Source organism: Lethenteron reissneri, chromosome 46, assembly GCF_015708825.2.
Source record: "Lethenteron reissneri isolate LAM-NWPU_2019-01 chromosome 46, ASM1570882v1, whole genome shotgun sequence".
NCBI classification, from domain to species: Eukaryota; Metazoa; Chordata; class Hyperoartia; order Petromyzontiformes; family Petromyzontidae; genus Lethenteron; species Lethenteron reissneri.
This window is the reverse complement of record NC_083824.1, coordinates 8,544,281-8,566,523: the sequence shown is the minus strand read 5'-3', so window position 1 is coordinate 8,566,523 and position 22,243 is coordinate 8,544,281. Positions and strand designations below refer to the sequence as shown.

At 51.5% G+C, this 22,243-nt stretch overlaps 1 protein-coding gene across 3 annotated transcripts in view; it reads right to left on the bottom strand.

Annotated features, from left to right (window-relative positions):
• LOC133354038 (sodium/potassium/calcium exchanger 2-like) overlaps positions 1-22,243 on the bottom strand; it is a 72,498-nt gene that overhangs the window by 30,837 nt on the left and 19,418 nt on the right. For all 3 annotated transcript variants that reach the window (XM_061570585.1, XM_061570584.1, XM_061570586.1), the window contains one exon: positions 2,058-2,117. In XM_061570585.1, the coding sequence (XP_061426569.1) occupies positions 2,058-2,117 (60 nt within the window). The remainder of the gene's footprint in view (positions 1-2,057; positions 2,118-22,243) is intronic.

Below are 22,243 nucleotides of genomic sequence, written 5' to 3'. Positions count from 1 at the left end.
ACAGGGAGAGAGACAAAGACAAAGAGACAGAGAGAGAGACAGAGAGACAGAGAGACAGGGAGAGAGAGACAGTAAGAGAGACAGAGAGAGAGAGACACACACAAACGGGTGGAGTCCGTTTCAATCGGCGAGCCGGGGAAATATTTCCACACCCGTGGCACCACGTCAAGTGTAGCTGTCCCTATGGCTGTGGTCACGACTGGTCACGTGACACCTCCTGCGGCTGGCTGATGTGAGCCGTCTTCCACCGTGTGTGAGCGTGTGCGGCTTAATTTACACGTGGACAACGGTTTTTTTGGTCGTTTGTAAAGTGGTGACATGTACGTTTGTTGCGGGAATCCTTTCTCGCCCAGGAATTCCGGCTCTGTGAGGTTTAACTGCGCCGTACATAGCATGGCCCCAATGATCACTGTCAACATGTCCTTACGGCATCGCTGCTCGAAAGACGCAAAAGTGAATGGTGACAGGACCTCCCCCCCCCTCCCTCCCCGCGATTGTGACAGGACCCTGATAAAAATGAAATATTGAGAGTTGGGCGATGCTTCCCTGCGTAAACAAAGCGGCGTAATTACAACAATTACCATAATAGTCGTCACTCGCGTGGACCTGGGCCAGCGGAGGTCCGTTCCAAACGCATTTCCCCTGCGCGGAGCTGGCACGCAGAAGGCGTGCAATTGCGGATTTACCGCGTCTGAATTTTAAAACTCTGGGTTTACGAGCACACGGCACGACAGCGGAAGGTTCAAGGCTCCCTCCCCCACCCCCACCCGACTCAGAATTAGTTTTTTTATTAATCCTGGAGAAATCTGATGAGCTATGAAGCTCATTGTCCCGGATGTCCGGTAGGGGCGGCTCCGAGAGTTACAACAGGGCCCATGCACAGCTATCCCCGTGCGTTCTGCGGCTCGAGCTGCTTGAGTTGTTTGTTGTTTTCCTTTCTCCGCCATCATTTACCACGATTAACTCCGCTGTTGCTGGGAGCTTCTTGAGGAATTCAATTCCAGGGGATTATTCGGTGTCCTCCGGACGGAAACGTCGGATGTCGTGTGGCAGCAAAATAAATAAAACTGCGCGCTACGACCTGGGCACGTCAGAGAGCTGTGCGGAGGCATGGACGCAAATAGCCTACGCAGCGACGAAATAAAATAAAATAAACAAACCCAGCACGTTCATCCCAAGCACGCTTAACCCCTTTCTCGTTTCGATGACATACGTCATCAGTTTTCTTCCGATTCTATTCCGATTATGTACGTGTACGTCGTCGGAACCGGACGGAAAAATAAAATATATATCTAGATTTGAAATTTTGCCCGCTTCAGCAATTGTTTCTTGCCGTGGTTGTCCCACCTGATGATGGACGGTTGTGTTGCGCCCGAAACGTCGTGTTTTAATTTATTTTATTTTATTCCTACGTGACTTTACCGAAAGAACCAAAGAGTAAAAATAAAATATCTTTATCGGTACCGAGACTCCCACAAGGTCATGCAGGAGGGCATCATAGAATGCGGTTGTGTCACTACAGTTCACTGCGGTGAGTGCAATGTATTTAAATTCAATGGCGCTATGCCTCTAAATAAAATGAATGCTGAAACGCTTGCACGTTCTATGATTCAGCAGCGAAGGGGACCCACCCTGCAACTTGCAGACGTCTTGGACCGGGAAAGGGTCCATTGTCTGAGCAACGTGATGCCTCTGACGTGCAAAAAAACCTGGAAGTTGCTTGGAAATATCACCGAGAGGAACTTGAAATTTCCCTGGTCCATATTTAGCCCAGGCTCGGTATGCTGCGAGGGGTTTTCTTCCACTCATGAATTAACACATCAAAGCATCAACACTCTCAATCCACAATAATGGGCTGTGTTATTTATAGTAAAAATAAACCGCTGGAATTAGTTTTTCTGTGCAGCCGCTGGTTGCACGACCGTCGATGCGGCTAACGAACGCGAACTTGGCGCTTAATCTCGGCGAGAGGCCCTGGGAGTCGAAACCCAGGCGCCCTGAGCGCCGGCTCCGTGCCGCGCGGCAGCCCGGCGCTTTATTCGCGATGCGAGCCCCACCTCCAGTTGCGTCTCCATCGTCTTCATCACGTCCAGAGGGTCCGACGAGCTCCCGCTCGCCTGCGGCGAAAACATCAATGACGGCGGATGAAGCTCGCGGAAGCCGAGCTGGTGAGCGCATCGACCTGGGGCGCTTTCAGACGCGCTTCCACGACCGTCTGGAACGCTCTCCCTTCCGGTAGTGGAAGTGGACTTGAAAAAAGTGTAGCGATGTTTACGTTGAAATTTAAATGTCTCCGTGTGTGTGTGTGTTCGCGTTTTTGTCGTAAATCATTGCCGACGTGATTACCAAACATCCCCACGTCCGCGTGAGTGTCCTGCTTGTCGTCGTGGGGACAGAGTCAATGATTTGGAAAAGCGACGTCAAGCCGGGAATCCTCGCAGCAGCAGCAGCGGCATTTGGCTGGCCATCGAACAAAGACGGTCACTGCATCGCGCGCTTTCAGATGCGCTTCTGCGGCCGTCTGGAACGCTCTTCCTTCCGATATTAGGAAGCCACTGGAGCTGTGCACGTTTACATCAAAATTGAAAATGCATTTCATGAAAAGTGCTTTTTGTGTTTAGTTTGTTGTCCTTCCCCCGCGCAGCTGATGAGCATGGTTGGCTACGTATGGTGGGAAAAAGTTCAACATACAGTGTACATACACATACATGCCGATTATGCATTCGGCATCACGTCGTCAAGTGTCCCGCGGAAGGAGATACCGCAGAACTACCTCTGAGATCCGTTCACGTGACCTCTCATCCACATTAAAGCCTGTGTGCTCTGTAGCCCGCACACCTACAGAGAAGTTCATCACAGAACAGTTTCAATATTTTATCATGCTCACAGCTGCTGGACATTACACGAATGAAATGAAAAGCAAAAATTAATTTGAATGTTTCGTTCGTCTGTGTGTCTGTGTGTGTGCAGCTATTGGCGATTGGGCTAAGAGCATCGCCTAGCTTTACTTGCGGTTTAATCGGCGGCTGAAAAACCTGGATTTACTTCCCGGCTGTTCCCACCGATGCCTGCACGGCGCTAGACCTACCCGTGGATGGCGAGGATTGGGTAAATGCGAAACGATGAATTTCACCGGCCACACGGAGCACACGAACCCGGAGCCGGTGAATGAAACACGTGTCAATCAAAAGGACAGGTGGGGGGGGGGGGGGGCAAGCGGTAGGTTAAACTAAAATAAATATATCGATACGGGGACCGCGTTAGCGAGGGTGTACAGGCGCGGCAAAAAGACGCCACATTAAACACGGAGAGATGCCCTATCGAGGCCCACAAACAAAAACAAAGAGAAAGATCCCCCGTATAGCCTGAACACATTGTTGCGGCAAGTGCTGTTAGCGAGCACCTTTGAAGGCCGGCATGGCACACGAGAGGGTAGGTGGCCAAAACCACGCCCGGCCGCCTTTGTCTCTCCAGTGGTAATGTTTACACACCGCTGCAGTTGACCTACGGGAGGCCCAAAAACGATTCAGACAATATAATCGTCACTGGTGTTTGCCGACTTGGGTCGTTGCCGTTCTCGCGGTAGTGAAGCCAAACGCAACACTACCACTGTAATGGCAACACAGAGACAAAGATCCCCCGTATATCCTTAACAGACTGTAGGGGCAAGTGCTGTTAGCGAGCACCTATGAAGGCCAGAACGGTACACGAGGGGGTGGGTGGCCAGCACCACGCCCGACCGCATTTGTCTCCCCAGTTGGCGATGTTTACACACCGCACCAGGTACTCATTTGAGGCTGAGTCGACCTAGAGGAGGCCCAGGACCGGTTCAGATAATCGACACTGGTGATAGCCGTGAGCGGGAATCGAACCCGGGTCGCCGGGTTCATAGCGCAGAGCACTAACCGCTACACCACCGCTCCCCATTACACACAGACACACACACAGACACACAGACACACACACAGACACACACGTTAATCTTTATACGCAGTGGGTTCACGTGTTGGCCAATGGCTCTTCTCCAGAGCAGAGCAGAGAGAGCGAAGGGATTTGATGCCAAACGAACAGATTTGACTTGACGCGTGAACGGGTTTTCAATCGTGGACGACGGAATAGCAGACAGGACCGTTGCGGTTTGTGGTGAGGTTTAGTTTTTATTTTTATTCTTCTTTTAATTTTAGTTTTAATTCTTCTTATTTTTATCCTTCTTTTTATTATTCTTTTTCTTCTTCTTTTTATTTTCATTTTAATTCTTCTTATTTTTATTCTTCTTTTTATTCTTCTTTTATGATTTATTCTTATTTTATTCTTCTTTAAATTTGTATCCTTCTTTTTAATCTTCTTTTTACAATTTATTCTTCTTTTTTTTCTTCTTTTAATTTTTATCCTTCTTTTTATTCTTCTTTTTACGATTTATTCTTCTTTTTATTTTTTATCCTTCTTTCTATTCTTCTTTTTATGATTTATGCTTATTCTTTTAATTCTTCTTTTTATTTTTATTCTACTTCTCCTCTTCTTCCTCCTGCCACGAAACGACGCGGTGCCGGTTGTTGGCAATTGTGGACGACTATCGCGATGTCCAGGTCCCGCGCGGCTTTCCCAAGTGCGTTTTTGCAAAACAACGCGTTCGGATCGCCGAGATGATTTCGCCGCTGTGAATCGGCACACGATGGGCAGCTTTGCCGAGCGATCGTTTGCGGCCGGTTCGCTTCGGGAAAAAGAAGTCAACGCCTCTGTGAGCTTTGCCTGGTTGGATGGGGACGGTTTAATTTCATTTGTCTCTATGTTAAAGTGATGTGTTTGCCTTTCCTTTACTTTGCACTAATACCACGTGTTTCTGTTGTTAGTTGTCGTAACGTTCTTACCCCGTGCCCCTCCTGCACATCTTGGAAAAAGAGCTTTATACAGCTCATCGGATTCCTCCAGTAAAAATACATCTGATTCACATTTTTCTCGGTTTTTTTTTCTTCCCGTGATTTTTTTTCCTGCTGTGCGCCTCTTCGACCGCGGCTCACAAGCCCGCCGCGAATCTCCCAATCACCGCGACTGTACGATCTGCGACACGCTCGCGACACGGACGTGACACGCGTGTCTCCGCCTCTCTCTCTCCCTCTCCCCGTGTGCCGTGTCCTTCCTCAAAGACGCTGCCGATCATGGCTTTCCGTCTAGCTCTTTCCATGATACTTACTCAAGGACTTCCTCGTTACATACTCCCGGTTGCATACAATTGTTCAGATTGCTTGTGTGCGTGATTCACGGTCTTCCCCGGCTTCTTGCACTGATCATTTTCCCGGTCATCACAAATGAAAATGCATTCTCTTGGTTTTTTTTCACTGCATGTCCAACAAACATGACTTGTCTTTCTGCAATGGTCCAGGCGTATACTTTGACTTCGGGTACGGCATAACACAATAATGTTTCATTTCGGAGCAGATATTTAGTTCGAACTTTAATTGCTGCTGTTCGTTATTTCACGAACAATTTGTTTAGGAAATAACAGAAATGCGCAACGCATTCGTCAACACTGTGGCCCTTAAAGCAATAAAAATAAATATATACTAATAGGTGTCGGTTTGAGCAATCGGCCTTCTTCACAGCGTATATATCAATTTGCAATGTAGAAGGGCCATTGCTTGAAACGTTGCCTATTATATATATTTAAAATTAAAGGGAGTGAAGATTGGCGAATGTGTTGAGTCTTACAAAATGACGACGCGTTGCTTGCGCGCTGCTGTCCACGCGGGATCATACAGAAGCACGTGGCTAATGACAGTGATGACGACGACGACGACGATGACTTTGGCGTTCAAATTATGAAATGTGACAACACGGACTGCATCATGGGAATAGCCCCACGGTACGCACAGCGAATCACGCACGCACGTCACACCACGTGAACGTCCGCGGTGTGTGTAAGTGACACGCTAATGATATGCCAATGCGTCATTAGACTAACGGGTTAAACAAAACTGTGCAAACGAGACTGAGAAAAAACGCAGCAATAACACAAACGAGGCAGTAAAAATTAGACGTGGGGTTGGGGGGGTAATGACTCACCCCCTCCCACCTCCTAGCCACCCACTTCAGGGTGATTTTGTGATATTCTCGCAATTCAGGGCGCCGATTTGACAATTTGATTCCAGACTTGTAGATGTTTCGTTTTCAAATTGCGCTGATTTGTAGTGCCCAAGATAGACGTCCGCAGCGGAGATGGAGCAATTTAATCAGCTCTTGCGCGGACGCTGGCTAGATTGCAACGCATAATCACCACCGACCGTCATCCAGCAGCGGATTGACCACAGCTGTTGCTGATGATGAAGACGACGATGATGACGATGATGACGACGATGATGACGACGATGACGATGATGACGACGATGATGACGATGATGATGACGATGATGACGACGATGACGATGAAGACAATGACGATGATGATGACGATGATGATGAAGACGACGATTATGATGATGACGACGATGGCTGTGCCTCTCGTTGTTGCAGGGAAGGCACGATCCCGTTATGTTCCAGAAGGGAACCGCGAATCAACAAAACGACGTTTCAAGTTATGGGTCGTCATTCCACCACACCCCCCCCCCCCCCATTTCCTATGCATGTACTGTACGTTGGACTTATTTCGCACCGTGCGGGGGAAGGACAACAAACTAAACACAACAAGCAGTTCTGAAGAAATGAGTTTTCAATTGAGATGAATGTGAAGTGCATAGCTCCAGTGGCTTCCTAATAATCAGAAGCGCATCTGGAAGCGCGTGACGTGGTGGTCGGCGTCTTTGTTCAATGGTTCGCCAAAAGCCGCTGCGAGGATGAGCCGACAATTTCGCGGGTGAAGTCAAACCCGCCGGGGATTCTTGGCCTGTCCGTCTAAACAAGGCGCACACTTTGCTCCCGCCGCTCCTGATTCACCTCGATAAACCGGCGGAGATGTCAGCTGATACCCACGCGGGTTCAAAATTATTACTTTTTAGCACATCCTGAAAAGTTGTTCTTGACACCTCTCGCCAAAAAAAATTAAATATATTCTGCTGGGATTTTGACAATGCTGAATTCCGCACAGACATCACCGACAGGGCTTAGGAAGTCACAGAAATCGTTTATGTCCGCGCTACTCCCAGAAATTGCAATTGCAAAGATTGAGAACGGAAAATAAAGATTCCAAGATTGTTTTTCTTTCCGGGCAACAGATCAGAAAAAAGAAAACCCCCACCAATTTAGAGTTTAAAATACAGAGATTGTATACCCATCTGTGCAGCCACCGTGAGTTTGTATTTCTTGCGGTTATATTTATGAAGGTTTCTGCCAGGTAAGCCGGGTGGTTGCCAAGACTCCAATGCCTCTACAGTCGAGCCACCTCTCAATGTTTCCGATTTCGATACATCTCAGAAGCTCAGCTGTTTCGAGCCTGGTGACCACCCAGGGCTTGTCACCCACGCCCCTAAAACGCGTGGGTTTTCTCCAAGTTCTGCAGTTTCCTCCCACATGGTAGTGGTCAAACAACTCGATACTGGGGACCCTCCTGATGATAATGGCTAATTAATTGGCTGAAAATTGCCAATACCGGTAGCACACGCAAGCATGTATGCATCGATTAATTTAGATTTTTACGGCTCGTGGTACAAACGTCCAGTCGTGCGTGGAATAATCGATTTTTTTATATTTACCGATTTCTGGGCAAAAGTACGTGCAAACGAGATGCGAATGTCGCATTTGGGCTAAAAGAGCAAATACAGCCGTGACAATGATACACGGACATAAACAAAAAACCACAACGAGAAACAAGACAAAGGGGACGGTTAAAACAAGACGCAATTTTGTGGATTGTTAAAACGAATCGTAGGGCTCGGAATCGCGATATTTCATCCAACTCCCGGTGCGCGCGGGAGAGGGGGTCGTGTGGTGAAACGTGGTCTACCTTCAATAGGTTCAGGACTGGTCACGGTCCATGCCTGGGCAAACATTCACCGATGAGGCATAAGTGCAAGCCCCTGCACCCCCCCATGTGCCTGTGGAGATGGAGCAAACCGTGCCCCACATCCTAGAAGACTGCCCAATCTACAGACTCATCGGAGGGCGACTCACCCTCCACACGGCAGCACGGGAAGTCACCACTTGGCTTCGGGATTCTGCATTCGCTAAGTAAATTAATTAATCGTCACGATCGCCGCTAGCCGTGATCTATCCACTGCTGGATGAAGGTCTTCCCCGGCCGTCGCTATCGATTGTCATCGCCCGAGTTATGGCCAAAGGGTCTGCCATACAAATGCGACGTTGAGGACAATGCAGAGGTCGCAATCGGGTACCTGATACCCGTACCCTACCCGATGCCCGGCTACCCGTACCCGGCCGGGTACGGGTACCCGTTTGCGACCCTGGTGCGGCCGGGTACGGGTACGGGTAGGCCGTGAGTCACTGGTGAGTAACCGGTTGTCACTCATTTCCCAACGTCTTGTCTCTTCTCACAATTCAAGTTCCTAGAATCAACCCACCCGCGCCTGCAACGTGGCTTCACCCCAGAGGTCGCAATCGGGTACCCGTACTCGTACCCTACCCGATACCCGGCCGGGTACGGGTAGCCGGGTATTGGGTAGGGTACGGGTACCCGTTTGCGACCCTGGTGCGGCCGGGTACGGGTAAGGAATCAAAACCCGTTTGCAACGTCTGGGACAATGTGAGCTCATTCTCAAGATGCGGCCATAATGTTCCATCGCCGTAGTCTAAATCTACCTAAACAATTACCAACGATGATGAATATTAACTTGGGTCCCTTTGATGGGGAAGTTTAAGGCCCGCATGAAGAGCTATGGGAACATTAGCTTGAACGGCACATTACTATCGTACAATAATAATGTTGCAAATAATTGTAAAAAATTGGTGCATAAGTTAACCGTATCTACACTAACATTGCAACATATAGTGACTTATTTATCTCAAAACAGTGGCACGGTGGGACAGAGTGTGGCTTGCGTGAATTCAAGTCCTGGTTACGATTCAACACAGCTCATCATTCTCCGAGGATCGATAAAATTGATAGCAGTTCGTATGGAAGTCAACAGTGGCTTGTCTTGTGGAAGGACCTGACCCTGCCATAGGAATGTGGAATTTACAGCACTGGCTCAGGCGTGTGAACGGCATATGAGCTCCACCGCACACACAAAAAAATAAACCTGATTGAGTCTCATGACTTTCTCACGAGCATCCTGCCCGGAATATGTGAGGCCAGTCCCTTAGGTGTCGTTGCATGTGAGAAAACAATTCCCGAAAGAAAACAAGCGCAACGCGATGTGATAGCCGTGTAATCACCAGCTCTAAAGTAAAACGTACGCACGCGCACAGACACATTGTCTCAGTGGACCTTAACTGTGCAACAAGCCCGTAACATTATTTAACTCCGCAATAACAACCTGACGAGCATCGCTCTCGCCGCTCAACGATCATCGCGGCAAGGGGCAGGGCGACGCTCACGACGCTCACGACGCTCACGACGACGGCAGTGACGAAGAGATTCGGCCGCTTTTTTCGGTTCAGCGCCGACTGACAAATTCCAACGCGAAATCGCAGCCGGATTCACTCCCCGCGGCCGGCCAGCCCCCCACCGCCACCGCCGCCGTCGGTGACTTACGCATCTCTGCGGCGCGTGAGCCGGACAAACGGGCGTTTTCTTATTTGGGAGCTGCCAGGCCGAGCGCCGTTATTATAATTCACGGCCAGACCTCTGCGCCTCCGCATTGAAATTCAGCACCACGGACAGCGCAACTCAACGCAGCCCCCACACCACCCTCGCGCCTCCACGCGTGCCCCGCCCGCCCGCCTGCTCGCCCACCCACTCGCCTGCCCTCTTACCCGCACGCTCACCCACCCGCCCGCTCGCCCACTCGCTCGCCCACCCGCTTGCCCACTTGCTCGCCCACTCGCCTGCCCACTTACCTGCACGCTCACCCACCCGCTCACCCACCCGCCCGCTCGCCCGCCCGCTCGCCCACCCGCTCGCCCACCCGCTCGCCCACCCGCTCGCCCACCCGCTCACCCACCCGCTCACCCACCCACCCGCTCGCCCACTCGCTCGCCCACTCGCTTGCCCGCTTACCCACCCGCTCGCCCACCCGCTCGCCCACCCGCTCACCCACCTGCTCGCCCACCCGCTCGCCCACTCGCCTGCCCGCTCACCCACCCGCTCACCCACCCGCTCGCCCACCCGCTCGCCCACCCACTCGCCCGCTCACCCACCCGCTCACCCACCTGCTCACCCACCCGCTCGCCCACTCGCTTGCCCGCTTACCCACCCGCTCGCCCACCCGCTCGCCCGCTCACCCACCCGCTCACCCACCTGCTCACCCACCCGCTCGCCCACTCGCCTGCCCGCTCACCCACCCGCTCACCCACCTGCTCACCCACCCGCTCGCCCACTCGCCTGCCCGCTTACCCACACGCTCACCCACCTGCTCAACCACTCGCTCGCCCACCCGCTCGCCCACCCGCTCACCCACCCGCTCGCCCACTCGCCTGCCCGCTTACCCGCACGCTCGCCCACCCACTCGCCCACTCGCCTGCCCGCTCACCCACCCGCTCACCCACCCGCTCGCCCACCCGCTCACCCACCCGCTCGCCCACCCGCTCGCCTGCCCGCCTGCACACTTGCCCCTAGCTAGCTCACTCAGGACAAGCATTGCCACCCGAGGTTTCCTCCTCGCTCGACACTCCGTCTTGATCCTGCAGCAGGTTCCGTAGCCAGTTGCACACAATTCCTGTGGTCAAATATATCCACCCCCCCTCCTCCCCCACCGCCTCAGTTGACACTGCACACCCGGGGGAAAATATCACCGAAGATGTTTTAATGTAACTGACCGCTGGAGTTTCGGGTCGAATCTGTTGCGGGGAATTTGTCACAACAATAATAATAACAGCATTCGCTCGCACGTAGACAGGGAATAACTCAGAGGCGCGAGGAACCTCCGGTGATCACGGTTGGCTACGTACAGTTGGTTTACGTACGGTGTGAAAGAAGTTCAACATACACACAGAGAAGCAAGAAGGCAGCCACGCAATGAGCCGGTGCCGACAATTGCCTCAGTTCTGCGGTCCTCTACGTAGTAAGGTGTTATTGGTCAATGAATACGTGTTTACATGTGGAAGGAACCCATCGCACCTGGAGAAAAGCCACGCATGCGAGGGGAAAACACTCGATCCCATTCAGACGGAGTTCACATTTTTTGGCAAATTCACAACAGATTTGTGCGATCTACCTACCCTCCAAAATGCTGGATAACAGGCGTGTGACACCTCCACCCTGGCTACTGCCAGGCCAACAATTTCGCAAGCTCTGCGGTCCTTTATATCTGAAGGTGTGGTCGGCTCAACGAATGAGCGTTGTGTGTTACACACGTTGGGAGGACACCGGTGACACGCGGAGAAACCAAATGCGTGCGAAGGGAAAACACTCGATCCCGCAGAGACGGAACAGGTAGAGTCCATATTCTTAGGTTTTTTCGGTAAAGTCACGTAGGTAAACATTTAAAATTAATAAAAGTAAAATAAAAATAAAAATCACGAACCGTTCGGAAGCAACACAAGCTTCCGTCTTCAGGTGGAACAGTCACAGCACAATAGCTGTATCAAGTGAGAGAAACGTCGTGATTTTTATTTTATTTTTATTTACTTTTATTAATTTTTATTTTTTACCTACGTGACTTTACCGAAAAAACCTAAGAATAGGAATCCTTGTAGTCACGAAAGCTTCAAATCTAGGTAGAGTCCACACTTGCTGCACCGCCTTCTCCTGCCGAGCCCAGGGTACGGCTCCAACTCAACGGCGCTCACGCGGGAAGGGAGTTTCACAACAACATCGATGTGTGATTCCACCAACCCTCGATGCTGCTGCTGCCTCTACAGGTGCTGGCTTGCAGGCCACGAGCGCTTTGTGGCTAAAACGCGTTCAACTACTGAACATCTTCAGTAGAAAAATATGATAATTGTTTTTTTACCCTTTTATCTGGCAACAAAAATGACACCTTTTTTACAAGGAGTCATGTTTGCATTGACCACAATACCTGCGGTCGGAATGCAAAAAAAAACACTAAAAAAGTGTCAGTTTTGTTGCCAGATAAAAGGGTAAAACATTTTTTCTCATATTTTGCTACTGGCAAAGGAGGTTCCAATGGCGTAAATTCTTACTCCGAGCTCTCATACTCTGATGGTGCATTGTCTTTGAGTTGTGCGCCTTTTGGCGTCATCTGGTCCAACACCATGTGAGACTAGGCTCTAAGAATAGCTGGCTCGGGTGTGGACCAATCAATTTCAAGGACAGTGCATACATTATCAGAGTTGTGTTTTTTGTTTACATTCCGACCGCAGGTATTGTGGTCAATGCAAACATGACTCCTTGTAAAAAAAGGTGTCAGTTTTGTTGCCAGATAAAAGGGTAAAACATTTTTTCTCATATTTTGATACTGGCAAAGGAGGTTCCAATGGTGTAAATGCTTACCCCGAGCTGTCATACTCTGATGGTGCATTGTCTTTGAGTTGTAAAAAAAGGTGTCAGTTTTGTTGCCAGATAAAAGGGTAAAAAAAACAATTACCGAACATCTGTGAAAAATTACTTTTATAGCTCATCGGATTTCTCCAAAATAAATACATTTCTTCTCCTCATTCTCATTCTTCTTCTTCTGCCACTAAAAACTGTGGCCGCGTGTCGCCATGGCTCTGGACTCTTCACGGAAACTCAACGTGCCACAGACGTGGTCGCATCAAGCCCGATCGATGGGCCAATGCACCCCGAGAGCCAACGGAACGATCGTCTCACACCAGGAGGTGGATCTTCACGCAATCATCCCCGCGGATAGCAGTACCATAGACAGGTGTACCACCTGTCCTGTTTTGTGTTTCTTTTCCCAAGTTCCGCCCTCTCTTTTTGCCCAAACTGTCCTGAGAAATCTACAAGTCTAAAAACAAAGATTCTGATTACACGTTAACCCCCCCCCGCCCCTGTTTTTGTGAGCTGTGCAATAATAATGATGATGATGATGACGTGCCGCTCTGTGAGATATTCCTGCTCCCACGGTATATCCCAGGTGTTTTACCCCTCAAGAGGTGGCAACCTCACCTATAACATCATTGTCCCGCGGGGGACACCCCCCCCCCCCACCTCTCCCAATCGACCCGGGCGCGTTCGAGCAGATCGGCGCTGCTTTCTAACGCGGCGAAACGACGAGTGCCCGACGGGCGTCGCAAACGAGGGTTAGAGGCGCGCCGGAGGATCGAGGCCCCCCGCTCGCTCGCCCGCCCGCCGGCGCCACCGCTGAGCCAGCAGCTGTGGACATCACTGAAAAGGCGCTCGACTCAGCTCGCTGGCAGGGAATCGCGTTACGATGCAATTTTTGATTTATATTGCGGCTAAATGCGGCCGCGTCTCAAGGGGGTGAGGGAGGGCCCTGCGTGGGAAACGATGGAGGCGTTTGTGTTTGTTTTATTTTGTGTGCAGAGAGAGAGAGAGAGGCGGGCGGGCGGTCACAGGCGGAGGAGAGAGAGGGAGGTTCTTGAGCATGGACTTTGAGGAAGGGACAGGGAGCCGACTGCACGGATGGCTGGGGGGGGGGGGCTGCACGGATTTCCAGACGGTGTGGGGGCAGCAGCGGAGGGAGGAGAAGTGACCTCACGCTGAGGGAAGGTTGAGTGGGGGCGATAGTGAACCTCGGTTACTGTGGTGGAGATTGCCCGGAGGGCAATGGAGTGAGATGAGAGGTAGGAGAGTGCGTAGAGGTAAGTAGAGTGAGATGAGAGGGGAGAGGTAGGAGAGTGCGTGGAGGGGAGTAGAGTGAGATGAGAGGGGAGAGGTAGGAGAGTGCGTGGAGGTAAGTAGAGTGAGATGAGAGGGAGAGATAGGAGAGTGCGTGGAGGGGATTAGAGTGAGATGAGGGGGGAGAGATAGGATGGTGCATGGAGGGGGGTAAAGTGAGATGAGAGGGGAGAGGTAGGAGAGAGCGTGGAGGGGAGTAGAGTGAGATGAGAGGGGAGAGGCAGGAGAGTGCGTGGAGGGGAGTAGAGTGAGATGAGAGGGGAGAGGTAGGAGAGTGCGTGGAGGGGAGTAGAGTGAGATGAGAGGGGAGAGGTAGGAGAGTGCGTGGAGGTAAGTAGAGTGAGATGAGAGGGAGAGATAGGAGAGTGCGTGGAGGGGATTAGAGTGAGATGAGGGGGGAGAGATAGGATGGTGCATGGAGGGGAGTAAAGTGAGATGAGAGGGGAGAGGTAGGAGAGTTCGTGGAGGGGAGTAGAGTGAGATGAGAGGGGAGAGGCAGGAGAGTGCGTGGAGGGGAGTAGAGTGAGTTGAGAGGGGAGAGGTAGGAGAGCGCGTGGAGGGGAGTAGAGTGAGATGAGAAGGGAGAGGCAGGAGAGTGCGTGGAGGGGAGTAGAGTGAGATGAGAGGGGAGAGGCATGAGAGTTCGTGGAGGGGAGTAGAGTGAGATGAGAGGGGAGAGGTAGGAGAGTTCGTGGAGGGGAGTAGAGTGAGATGAGAGGGGAGAGGCAGGAGAGTGCGTGGAGGGGACTAGAGTGAGATGAGAGAGGAGAGGTAAGAGAGTTCGTGGAGGGGAGTAAAGTGAGATGAGAGGGAAGAGGTAGGAGAGTGCGTGGGGGGGAGTAGGCAGGAGCTCGTCAATGGAGAATTTTGAAATTAGTTCGAGATTGGACTGGGGACCAGTGGAGTGATTTGGTTGAGTGCGGTGACGTGGTTTCGTTTACGGGCTGTGGGTGTGGAAGTCTGCCAGCGGTATTTTGTATCATCTGAAGGCTTACAGGCACGCAGGCGGTCGGGCGTGTGAAAGTGAGCCTAATGAAAGTTTACTTAAATGCCACATTTCCACAACCACTGCCAAGCGTGCTTGGACGGCCCGGGAATGGTCCCGGGCCAGCCCAGCACGGCTCAGATCTTGTTCCCAGACTCTCTGAGCCATGCAGCTCAACGGGCCCTCTGTAGTTGAAGGACATCAATTGTAAACACGTAACGATAATGTTTTAACAGCGCTAAATGTAGGGTTGCGTTTGACTAAGTTGTCGTCGCGGTGGTGAAATATTCACGACCTCGCCTGGTATACAGGAGGTCGTGGGTTCGATCCTGACCCTGACGATTCCTGTGTATTTGGAGTTTGCATGTTCACCCCGTGTCTGGGTGTTTTTTTTTTTCCGGGTTCACCGGTTTTTCCCTCCACACTCAGAATCAACATCACACGTTTAGAGTATGTGGCTGCAATACATTTCCACTTCATGATAAACCACTTCATTGAGCTATCATTTGTGGCCAGGTAGTTATTGAAAAATAAAAGAGTTATAAAGCTCAGTGGGCTTTACCTGGTAAAATAAATAAATGGTTGAGTTTTTTTTAATTGTTAGAAATTCATTTCGTGGTTCGAACAATTTCCACTAATTACCGTAGAGCGGGTCGTGCTGTGGCCACGCGGCTCACATAAACTTTCGGCCTCTTCTGCTCTCATCATCCGGTGACCCAGCGGCATCGATGAAAACGAGCCGGGCTCTGCTGACAAGACCCAAAAGGTGGAAAGCGGCCCAGAGTTTGCTCCCCGGATGAAGAAGCCGGAAGACTGATGGGGTGAACCACATTTTGATAAATATGTGGAGATACTGATGGAAATTCTGCTTCTATTTTATTTAAATAAGTTCCACTCATTCACAATGCAACGCATTCAACATATTCATACCGCTATATATTCTAACAATTCCACACCGCTATAGAGTCCAGAGATTCACATGGCAATCGAATCCACAGATTCACACGGCTATACATTCCACAGACTCGATCCATTGCACAGCACAAATTGTGCGTTTCCCAACAATTTCATGGCTTCAAGTTTCGTCAATTCATGGACAGGAAGAGAGGCCGAATCTTTCCCATCCGTAGCGTGTTTACGTAACTTGAGAGATGTTATCTCGCATTACCATAATACGCACGCTGCCCCCAAAGACAAAGATCCCCCGTATAGCCTTAACAGACTGTAGGGGACAAGTGCTGTTAGCGAGCACCTATGAAGGCCGGCACGGCACACGAGGGGGTGGGTGGCCAGCACCACGCTCGACCGCCTTTGTATCCCCAGTGGCGATGTTTACACACCGCACCAGGTACTCATTTGAGGATGAGTCGACCTAGGGGAGGCCCAGGACCGGTTCAGATAATCGTCACTGGGTGTTGGCCGTGAGCGGGAATCGAACTCGGGTGGCCGGGTTCGTAGCGTAGCGCGCTAACTGCTACACCACCGCTCTCCCTTCGTACACACACACACCCATGTGTGGATGTGTGTGTGTGTATATACACGTGTTCGTATGCACACACGTGTGTGTGTATACACGTGTTCGTATGCACACACGTGTGCGTGTGTGCATACACGTGTTCGTATGTACACACACACACACGTGTTCGTATGCACGCACACACACATACGTGTATATGTAAACGCACACACACGTGTATATGTATACACACAGACGTGTATGTGTATACACACACGCGTGTGCGCACACGTCGACACACACGCGTGCATTCGCAGGATGAGCTCGCCGCCCGCGCCGGTCGTTACGAACACCGCAGCCCTCATTTGCATCATCACGGCGGCGGAGGAGTCCGAGGCGGCGGTGCAGCGGAGTGGAGGAGGCTGCGGGTGACCTTGAGCCTCCATCGCGGGACCAGCGTCACAGCCACGCGTCGCCAGTCTCGCTCCGAGCCATCAACACAAACGACGACCCCCCCCACTCCCCCCGGCTATAGCCTCGTTGTGTACTCACGCCACGTGTACTCACGCCGAGGGCGTTTGTTTTGTGGGTACTCACCACTCAACTGACACTCACCACTCAGACACTCACCACTCACCAGACACTCACCACTCAGACACTCACCACTCACCAGACACTCACCACTCAGACACTCACCACCCAACACTCACCACTCACCAGACACTCACCACTCACCACTCACCAGACACTCACCACTCACCACCCAACACTCACCACTCACCACTCACCAGACACTCACCACTCACCACCCAACACTCACCACTCACCACTCACCAGACACTCACCACTCACCACCCAACACTCACCACTCACTCACCACTCACCAGACACTCACCACTCACCACCCACTCACCAGACACTCACCACCCAACACTCACCACTCAGTCACCAGACACCACTCACCACCAACACTCCCACCATCACCCAACACTCACCACTCATCACCAGACACTCACCACTCAACACCCAACACTGACCACTCACCACCCAACACTCACCACTCACCACCCAACACTCACCACCCACCAATCACCAGACACTCACCACTCACCACCCAACACTCACCACTCACTCACCACTCACCAGACACTCACCACTCACCACCCAACACTCACCAGACACTCACCACCCAACACTCACCACTCACTCACCAGACACTCACCACTCACCACCCAACACTCACCACTCATCACCCAACACTCACTACTCACCACTCACCAGACACTCACCACTTACTACCCAACACTCACCACTCACCAGACACTCACCACCCACCAGACACTCACCACTAAGACACTCACCACTCACTTTGCACCGCACACTCAGTGCCGACGTAGCGACTCAGCGTCGTGATGACCGACCCACATTTTTTGACTGACATGGCGACAATTTAAACACACTGTCCACGTTTGCAATGCCAATCACAGATGGTGCCTTTGCCTGGCTCTGCGAGTTTTGTGCACTCCGATTGAACCTTAAGAGGCCGAGGGGTGCTGTCGTTTGGCCCTCTGAGCCTCCAGAATCGACATCGAACAATCCCGAAAGGTGACTTCGACACGTGCGTTCGGAGCGTTGGGCTGGCGCAAATGTCCACGTGGTGACGAGCCACGAGCCGAGCCGTCATTTGCGATCGCCCACGGTGGCTTCTGAAAGACAGGGCTACGTGGGGTTTTACCTTGTACAATATAAGTAATATTACAAAAAACTTGTTTTAAAACACGTGGCCCCGAAGCTTGCCATAACGTAAGGGGCCGTGGCCAATTACAGCCAACGTCAGTTGAGCGTGGAGAATTAGACCCAAGCCGAAACATAACATATGATAAAGAATGTTTACAAATATATATATTTTATGATATAATATAGTATTGTCATCAGTATGACATAAGTATACCAAATTATTAGTCGATACCACATTGGGAAGTGGCTTAAAATTGAGTTACAAGATTTGAGGATACAACAACAGCAACGACAACAACAGAGAGAGTGAGTTAAAAGAAAGCGTGTATAAGAGAAGAGTTTAGTTTGGGTTTTAGTCTGGCTTCCTCCTTACAAGGTGACACGGCCTCTCCACTCGTTGTTGGAAGGGGTTCGTGGTTTGAATCAAGCGGCCGCCCTGATTATCACTGCGGATCTAATTACAGTGCCATGATGATGATGATAATGATTATACTCTACGAGCCGTCTGCTTCACAGCGCACGGTGCAGATCCCCTGACATCATTTGGAAGAGGAGGTCATTTGTGTGCCACCAGCGCCAGAGATCAAATTTTGGCTAATTCGAAAATGACACGGCAAATGACGGTACTCAATTTAAATCAAAGACAAAGATCCCCCATATAGCCTTCATAGACTGTTAGTGAGCACCTATGAAGGCCCACTCAGCACATGGGTGTGTGGGCCAGCACAACACCCGGCCGCCTTTGTCTCCCCAGTGGCGATGTTTAAGAAACCACACCAGGTACTCATTTGAGGCTGAGTCGACCTAGGTGAGGCCCAGGACCGGTTCAGATAATCGTCACTGCTGGTGGCCGTGAGCGGAAATCGAACTCGGGTCGTCGGGGTTCGTAGCGCAGCGCGCTAATCGCTGCACCACCACTCTCCATAACAAGTTACTAAATTGAGATCACACACACACACAGGAGAGAACATCGCTGCTGACTGGCAGATAAATGCCCCGGGTCACTGTTGTAGATGAGACTCTATACTGGTCTCGGGAGTTGCCACCTCGTTACACAAAATAAACTTGAAATGTACAACAGCAATGAGCCCCTTCAAGTTCCTGAAGGTGCCTTTGGTTGTGCCTGAATTATTTGACCAATCGGTGCGCGCATGTGGCTGTGTGTGGGTGGGTGAGCCGAGTTCGATTCCTGCTCACGGTCAACGCCAGTGAACCGGTGCTGGGTCTCCCCCAGATCGACTCAGCCTCAAATGAGAAACTGTTGCGGTGCGTAAAAAAAGAAAAGCATCGCCACTGGGGAGACAAAGGCGGTCGGGCGTGGTGCTGGCCACCCACCACCTCGTGTACCGTGTCGGCCTTCATAGGTGCACTTGCCCCAACAGTCTGTTAAGGCTATACGGGTGATTTTTGTTTTTGTTTATGTCGGCTATTTTTCTAATTATTATTATCAATTGCTGTCATTATCACGGACCATTACCGTAATGATCACGTTCACGTGGATGCTGAGTGTGAGGAATCGTCAACACGATCGGTTATTGCCCCGAAGAGATCTCGAGAATGAGAAGGGGAGACGGTCATCCACGAACACCCCACGTGACCGCCACGAACACCCACGTGACCGCCACGAACACCCACGTGACCGCCACGACACAGTGTGACCGCCACGACACCCACGTGACCGCCACGAACACCCCACGTGACCAACACGACACCCACGTGACCAACACGACACAGTGTAACCGCCACGACACCCACGTGACCGCCACGAACACCCCACGTGACCGCCACGAACACCCCACGTGACCAACACGACACCCACGTGACCGCCACGAACACCCCACGTGACCGCCGCGACACCCCAAGTGATGGCACCGCATTGAACGCCGCCCCACAATCTCGACGTGAATCGTGGGGAATTTCGTGGCGCTACGTGGGGGCCCATGGCTACAACACCCCCCCCCCCCCCCCAGCGTCTGTTGCTGCAGAGCAGCGCCAGTCTCGGTGGTGGTGGCGGGGCAATGAAGTTCGCTGTTGCGGGTGCCACGCAGCCTCGACCAGCGAGCACGACAAAATATCCGCGCCCGGCACACCACGTCCAGTATAGCTCTCTCGCCATGGCAGTGGCTATGAGTGATCTTCCACCTACCCGGGTCAACGCGTGACCCAGAAACGTACCGCACGACATTCCCCCATACAATGTGTGTGCTCGTGGCGTGGGTCTCGAGATATCATCGAACGAATGGATTATTGAATCCATCTGTGCGGACCTTTGGGTGTTGGATTCTTTGGGGTTTCTCTGGTTTTCGACGCTAAACCGAGCGGCGCAACACTCCGTGTGTTGGAGAACGGCCCCACGGAAGCGGTTGTCACAGAGCTACCTCCGAGATCCCTCGAGGAGACCTAGAAAATCCGGGCACTGGAGGGCAGCGCTCTCCCACCCGCTCGTCACATGACGGTCAAACCGAACAAATGTAAAAAAATTCTCAGATCTGGAATTTGGCCAAATTTTACGCAGAAGCAAATGCAAATGCGACGGCTTGTTTTCCTTGCACTCATTGACGACCGGGCTCAGAGCACCAATTCACGACAACTTGAGAACCCGCGTTAATGGCAACTCAATCTCCGCGCGCGAGTCTACGGGACTCCACACGAGTGAAATGGTGACCGAGCCAAGACCATCAGACCCCCCCCCCCACCCCGAACTGCGCTTGAGAACGCCGACTCATTAGTGGGCGGCTGAAATTCGGATTCGAACCCGGGGATTTCAGCGGTTGCAGCTCATCGCTCTGACCCCCCCTCCCCAACCCCCCCCCCCAAAGCCACCCTGCTCTTCTCTACCCGATCGTTCTCGACGTTTGGCACGAACGAGGCGGTTCAGACCGCTTCGTGTGATCGCTCGCAAAGGCTACCCCCCACCTCCCCCCACGTGACCACGATGAATGGACACACGCGTGCAAGTGGCAGCAAGGAGGAAATTAATGACCGGCCTCTGGAGCACAATCCGATATTCCGCTGCATCACCACCACCACCACCAACAACAACAATGACGAAACTTCCATGCAAATCTACGCCCCAAATCCCCCTCTTTTGTCTGCTCCGTAACAGGAGTTTAAATCCCCTCGGCAGCGAGGGTGACATCATTGCTGCTGGCTCTCAGCCCGCGCAGCGACATCAAAAAAAATGAACGTGAGTGTGACTTTCCTTTGTTTTGGTATAATCCGGCTAGCGTCCCGTATCCTCTGCCTCAGCAATTCCTGGCGGCCTCGTAGTGGTACGTGGGAGGGGGGGCTGAGGGGGGGGGGGTAGACCCCCCCCTTGTTTAGGCCCAACCCTTCGGAATCCTTGCAGTCAAAATGAGCACCATGGCATCTCGTCAACGTCTCTTTAACGTCTCTTCAACACCACCGACTGTGCCGTGCCACACACACACACAGGTTGTGTGCAATCCCCATCCCCCGATCCCGTTAAGCGATGTTCCCCACTGCCAGACTAAGCCGAGGTCACGTGTTTATTAGACCCAAGGGCAAGTTCCACGGGATGGGATGTCGACCCGTGTCCCCTGCAGCTCGCCGGGCAGTCTGCAGCTCGCTGCTTCTGACCCTCCGCTCGGCCGCTGACTTCTCCCGGGTGCAAACCCAAACCTTAATTCTAGATTTGAAGCTTTCGTGACTGCAAGGATTCCGACTCTTAGGTTTTTTCGGTAAAGTCACTTAGGTAAAAAATTAAAATTAATAAAAGTAAAATTAAATAAAATAAACATCACGACGTTTCGGAGGCAACACAAGCTTCCGTCTTCAGGTGGAACCGTCACAGCACGATAGCTGTATCTCACTTGATACAGCCTAAATCAGTGTATCTTGATACAGTAATCGTGCTGTGACGGTTCCACCTGAAGACGGAAGCTTGTGTTGCCTCCGAAACGTCGTGATTTTATTTTATTTTAATTTTACTTTGATTAATTTTAATTTTTTACCTACGTGACTTTACCGAAAAAACCTAAGAATACAAACCCATACCCTCAGGAGGGCGGGTCCCTCATGCGACCCGGCGATGGCCTTGTGCGTGTGCGTACGTTGAACTTCTTTCACACCGTACGTAGCCAACCGTGCTAATCGGAGGTGCGGGGGATGGACAACAAACTGAACACAAAAAAATCAGTTCTAAGGAAATGAGTTTGTCAAAATAGATGATTTTTAAAGTGCACAGCTCCAGTGGCTTCCTAACATCGGAAGGAAGAGCGTTCCAGACGGCAGC